Source organism: Dinoponera quadriceps, unplaced genomic scaffold (genome assembly GCF_001313825.1).
Source record: "Dinoponera quadriceps isolate SergipeBrazil2010 unplaced genomic scaffold, ASM131382v1 scaffold2952, whole genome shotgun sequence".
Taxonomy (NCBI): Eukaryota; Metazoa; Arthropoda; class Insecta; order Hymenoptera; family Formicidae; genus Dinoponera; species Dinoponera quadriceps.
The window spans coordinates 785837-792256 of record NW_014557517.1 but is presented as its reverse complement, the minus strand read 5'-3'; the positions used below and the strand labels follow the sequence as shown (position 1 = coordinate 792256).

Genomic DNA, 6420 nt, shown 5'->3' with positions numbered 1-6420 from the left:
AGCGACGAAGTGAGCGAACGCGCCGATTGCTTTCCTATCCGCCGAGAGAGAGAGAGATTATTCCGAAATCGGCCGGCGTTTCTCGCACGGCGATTTGCATTTACGCAATTTGCGAACACACAAGCGCACGCACGTCCGATTCATTCGGAGCGCGTGGGCCAATATTGTCGAATCGTGCGCGCGGTTAGCTGTGAAAATGTCACCGTGCTTTGCATGGAGTGTCACGACGTCTCTTTTACAATATTGACGCACTATCGGCGCTTCTTATCGGTCGAGAATTTCGACCGGCGCGAGGATATCGGTGGATTCGTCAGGGAGTTATCGGACGCAAGCTCAACTTTCCTCCTAAACATTTCCGAGAAGGAAGGTGTCCTTGTATTCAACCACAGTGACTTTAACGCCGAGTCCGCATGTCGTTGAAGAATCGATCGATACCTATATGACGTCTTCTCACACAGATATCGACGTGATATCCAACGGTCGCCAATGTAGCTTCGATCTAGTCAAATCGAATGGAACAATCAATCATCGATATCGAATCGCACGATACTTGAACTATCGTTGCGCGCGGAATTTAATAGCATTGCGCCACGTCAACGCGCGGATTTTATTTATCGACACGTCGGAGCGTCGTTCGTTACACACCTAACTGGGTCGCGTAATCAACGGTGCGATAACTTCGAATTTCGCCGCCGAATCTGCCGAGTTTTGTAACAATCAAGCCGCCACGAATAGCTTCTCCCCGAGCGATCGTTCGTCGCGGAAATCCCTCGATGTCTCATCGCGTGAAGTGAATCCGCGAATTACGTTATCTCGGCGCACTGCTCGTGCCGCGAAGACGGATGATCACGTGGAGAATGCTGCATTCTACTTATGCCGATCGCCCGGTCAATCGATCTCAGCATTACCACTTGAATGGCCCTCGCTGAATAATGCGGTGGTGTATAATAACAGCGGGAGAGAGAGAAAGAGAGAGAGAGAGAGGAGGTATTAGAATATATTTATGCCCTGGGAGCGAAGCCCCTTACAGTGTACAGATTTAAGTGGTAGGCTGTCTAATGCAATTAACATCGGTCATTGCAAAAGTAAAAGTTCGCGCGAGTTCCTTCTTAGCGATTAATTGAATTTCAGTCAGTGATGGGCACAGGAAATTGGCATCAACAGAAAGTTACACTTCGTATGTCGTTGGAATACATGATGATGTGCGATTGTTTCAACATTCCATTGTTTACGCGAGGTTAAGGATGGATGTTAAAATGTTTCGTGCTTTCTTGCTTCATGAGTTTAAACTCGGAAATATCGAATGCAGCGAAAGGACAGCGCAAGAATGGTTTAAAGGAAGGTAATGAATCGCTAGAGGATGATACATTTGCGTTCAAAAAAGGTGTGCAGGCGCGGAAAAGAGCCATCGAAATCAATGGTGGACTATTTCGTCAAATAAAACTACTTCTTAAAAAAGTCCAGAGTGTTGCAATTTTGACCTAAAAATCCGCACGAACTTTTTCCGGTACCTAATAGAAACAGAGAGATAAAGTAAATGGTTACTATATGTAATTGAGAGTGACAGAATTACAATCTGTGAGAATAATCATGTGTTAGTCTATGAGACGCTGCTAGAACGCAAAAATTCATATATAGTTATGTTAACTGTAGCGCAAATCATAAAATATACTTATGTGAGAGAGAGAGAGAGAGAGAGGGGTTTTATTTCTTCGCGTTGCTCCGCGAAACATTCCGATCTGGCGTTCCCTACACGATTAAACGGCTCGTTGCACCGTCATTCTTCTTGTTGAACGACAATTTTTTCCGCACCGCATCTGGGTTAAGCGCGCCGGCGGCTTGAGAAGTCGACAAAGCTTGCCGCGGCGAGAGCCGATTATCCGACGCGCGAGAGGAAAATACCGTCGTGACAGTCATGACGAATGATGGCGAGCGTAATTCAACCGGTCTATTCATTAGCCTCATTTAACACCTTAATCATAGAATGTATCACAGTGCTGAGCGAGTGAAAGCATAGGGGTTACCATAATTCTCGCCAGGTACGCCCTTAGTAATGCGTTTAATCATGTTGCGTCAAAATTCTACGCAACAAAATAAATGTGAGATATAATAATTTAAGATATAGTTAAAACAGATTTTCCCGAACCTTTGAAATTACAACAATATAAGAGAAAAAGGTTTCTTTGGATTCAGTATTTCTATTGATTTGACTAAATTTTACCTCATAGAAACAACATATACGAAATATTGTTTGTTTGAGTAAACATTTTATTGTCTCATTCAGGAAAACTCTATTATTTAACGGAAAGAACGCTATTATTAGAAATAATATCTTTGGATCAAATAAAATATTATTTGGCCGGAATAAATATGTAAAATGAAACGAATAATTTCTTTAAAAAAAATTATCTTTCATTCTAAACAAATTTTTCATTAAAAATAAATATTCGTACTTATTAATCGAAACGTTAGTTTGTTTGGATGCAGTAAAATTTATTAAATTCCAAGAAATTGTCTTCTCAGTGCATAATAAAAAATAATAATAAAAATAATCTGAAATATTTATTCTCTCTTTCGCGCAAAGTCGCTCCGCTTCCACCGTGAATTCCTGCTCATCATCGACTCGTCATCGTTGAATTTGTAAATCGAGTCTCGTCGTTGCTCAAACAACAAGCGGCATAGATTCCTGGTAAAACCGCTGCCTAGAGTCAAAGCGACGGTTGTTACCGGGGCGTTTTTCGCACGAAAGTTTCGTCGACATCCGAAATCTAGGCCAGCTCGCGCCAGTTTCCGGTCGATTACGGATACACTCTCGCGAAATCGGCACGAGCATTTGTCAACGTTAACATACGTCGCGGACGCCCCTTCGAGCCAGTCCGACGACGTTACAGATTTATCGGCGGGACCGCGATTTTTGCGGACGAATAACGAATGACGTCGCCTGCCAATGTCTTCTCTACGTCCCGTTCTGTCTACGGGCCGTGTTTCTAACGCGTCGCCGAACACGTGGTGGATAGGTAAATATTGAGTGGAGCGCGGCCAAGACGCGTAATTTATGTGTAATTTATCCGGCGATTTCTCGCGATCAAATCTCGGATCGTTCGTATACTCGATCGTGACAGCGAGTCGTGTGACTTGGGGGAAGTTTACGCCGGAAAATTGCCACTACCGTGCCTAAAATTAGCGTCGTCCAGGGATTATCGAGAATTGCCGTTTGATTGACGTCACGGCGAGCGAATCTTCTTCTCGCACACCGATGCGAGATCTCAGTAGGACGAACTCGCAGGACTCGACAGAGGATTTATAGAACACCCGTTCGGATAAAAACACTCTTCGTTCGTCGCGGATGGGAGAAGTGCGAGGATATTTGACGAGGAAGTCCAGCGTCTCTCTTCTGGGGCTTTTAAAAGTCCGCCGATGTTATTGTTGGTCCTACGCCAGCGTGAGTAATGGCCGCGACGCAAATATATCCTTCCGCGCTTTTTCTTATTTGCCTTTGAAGTGCAGAGATCGTTTCGCGGGTCGCCTGCATGCCGTTTGAAAGAATTATGGAGCGGCCGGGCATTTCGCCCGCTCGTGTCTGCCGCGCGCGATCACATCAAAGGCCTGTCTTGCCGAGCGAAAGATCGTTAAGGCCGCGCCGCCGCGTTAGGCCGATTGTTAAGCCGATTCGGCTGCCAATTATCTCTCGCCCGTCGATCCTTCCGCCGAATTTCCTCGTTCATTTGAAAAAAGAAAAAAAAAGCAGAAGAAAACGATCGGAAATTCACCTCGCGATGATTCCGTCATCCACCGACCGATCGTTCGTAATCGAGCTGCTTCTATCAAATGTCTATTGCAAAAACGCTTCTATTAAAAATATAGTAAAATGAAATTAGAAGATACAGTAGTATGATCGATGGTGTAATAATAATGAAGGAACATGTAAGGCAGCGTGGTGCCACCTCGCGCTATTCGCCGGGATTAATCGAAACCATACCAGTCAATCTCTACTATGCTTGATGTCTACTGTCATCTATGTTATCAATATTATATAAAAGACATATTTTGTCTTTGCGACATTCTTAATCAATTTAGACGATTTGTAGCGCGAGACTAATTAGAGCCGAAGAAAAATAACATAGCGTCCGACGAGTTATGCTGGCGGCCTTGTGGCAGCCTATTGTGGAGAAAGGTCTGAGTTTCGCGGTCAAATCGGCGCAGACCGGCGAAACGATCGGGGTCACTGTCAACTTCGACTTCTGGGACAAGCCCCGTATAGTAGTGAACTCCAAGTTGACGATTGTTCACGACTTCCATGCGTACTTGGAGGAACCGATCAGAGATTATATATTGCCGAAGAGTAAAGATCAGATTATTTACAGCTTGATGATGTCGACCAGCAGCGAGCTGAACGCCGCGGAGAACGTGCTCGTGATGAGGCAGATGGAGGAGTACTGCTTGGAACTGACCAGGCGGGAGAAGTACGCCAGCATTTTCACGATAAACACCAATCCGCTCACACAGGTAATGCATTGACCGAGCTAACAAGCATCCCTCAGAGAATATTGCAATCTAATTTGACAATTAGAAGCGAAAGTTCCCTTACTTACTAATTCTGGATCACCCTATGTAATATTAATAATATTTCGTACACATACCTATTTCGTAAATATCCAATGTTGATGCTAAAACTGTTTCTTTTTTTTTTTTTTATAAATAAATCTCTTTAAACCTCCGCAGCAACTGTCTATGGACGTGTACGGTTTCGAGCCGATTTTGGTATACCAAGTGAATAAGTATGAGAGACCCGACGACAGCAAGCCTTTCGGTAAGGCTCCCGACAGCCAATTGGTGATATGCTCACTGAAGATGATCAACTGAAGCGATTGAAATTACTTAAATTGAAAAATCTTTTCAATACGATCGACCGATACGACCGGTTCCCCGTAGTGTAATGCTTTAGAACTCTGGACTTTGAATCCAGCGATCCGAGTTCAAATCTCGGTGGGACTTAGTAGTGTAATTTACTTTTTTCTTCCTTTCATTCTTACATGTAAATATTTTAACGACACAAGTGCATGAAATACTTTTTATCTCAAAAGAGCAGTACGATGGAGGATCTTCGTAATTTTTTCATATTAATTCAAACCAGTGCATAAGGATCAATGTATAATTTCATGAACAGATAATTCATACATTTAAACTTATATATACAAGAAGTATAGTTATTTAACAATAAATCAACGGTTACTTATATACGAATTCGCCTATAAGAACCTGTAGTAACATGCGTATAGAATCTACTAATTATAGGACAAGCTTGTTCGGCCGCATTACTAGCTTATTTGGTAATCAATCCGTTAATTTAAACGCTAACTAAACTGCTACGCACGGTATCTTTTCAGTCGTTGAGTTATATATATATATATATATGACATTTAGTATCGCTACTTAGGCTTACGAGACTTATCGACGCATATGACGGTTATCTTACATATCATAAGCCTGAAACAAGCGAATCCTGCCTTCTCAAACACTGAACGAACTTGGAATATTAAGGCCCGTATTCGGAACGTACATACAACGGTGTTAGCAAGTCAACTTATTAATAGTTTCTAAATAGGAATTTTGCTATAAACACGTATGATTATCGACTTTTCCTAACAGAACACCATTATTAACGCGTTTAGAATACAAGCGATACTGAGAATGCTCACCTCTCTTGTTAGCGTGCTAACATCATTATAAGCGCGTTCAGAATACGGGCTTAAAATTACAAAGGAGGATATATAATTGAATATTAAATAGTCAAAAATACAATATATAAATAATAATATCAAACATAAGAAAGAACGTTTATATATTAGATCGAGGATCGAAACCGGTGTACTTTTACTCTGCTAATTTCCGATTAATAGAATACATAACAGGATATCAAATGTCACATCAAATAAAAAGAATCGTCATTATCATATCTCACACTCATTCACTCGATTTACTCATTCCCACACGCACGCAATTCAAATTACACTAGTATCGATCCTTCAATTCAATTACAGCTAAAAACACCAGCGGAACACTAACGGTGCAAAAGGATTGAATTCGCGATCGCTGCTATTAATACGGCCGATCATGTTCGGTGATGAAACACAATAGGTCTGTTATACATTACCATGATTTGTCGATTCTACTTATTGACGATCTTGGAATCCACACTTGTGTCACTTCTTCAACTTGTCCTTTCCGCTTTCGAGTTGTGTTTTATATACGAAATCTACTACTTACGATATATGATATATATGTAAATTACTTGCATACGTCGGTGCGCGATAGTAGTCGATTTAAACGAATAAGTCACGATTATGCATTATCACGTATCATTTTCACACGATATAGATTTAATTACAGAGTCCTTATAGATTATATAATATATATATA

General features: G+C 41.7%; 1 protein-coding gene across 1 annotated transcript; it reads left to right on the top strand.

Moving 5' to 3' along the window:
- Positions 1 to 4137: 4137 nt before the first annotated feature.
- Positions 4138 to 5069, top strand: LOC106749194. The gene is made up of 2 exons (XM_014628381.1): positions 4138 to 4506; positions 4723 to 5069. Exons 1-2 carry the CDS (start codon positions 4138 to 4140, stop codon positions 4861 to 4863), a joined length of 510 nt encoding a protein of 169 aa, XP_014483867.1. The 3' UTR covers positions 4864 to 5069.
- The last annotated feature ends 1351 nt before the right edge of the window (positions 5070 to 6420 follow it).

Coding starts and splice junctions, on each gene's coding strand:
- LOC106749194 (XM_014628381.1), top strand. CDS start 4,138: ATGCTGGCGGCCTTGTGGCAGCCTATTGTGGAGAAAGGTCTGAGTTTC. Junction 4,507..4,722: donor ACACCAATCCGCTCACACAG/GTAATGCATTGA, acceptor AAACCTCCGCAG/CAACTGTCTATGGACGTGTA.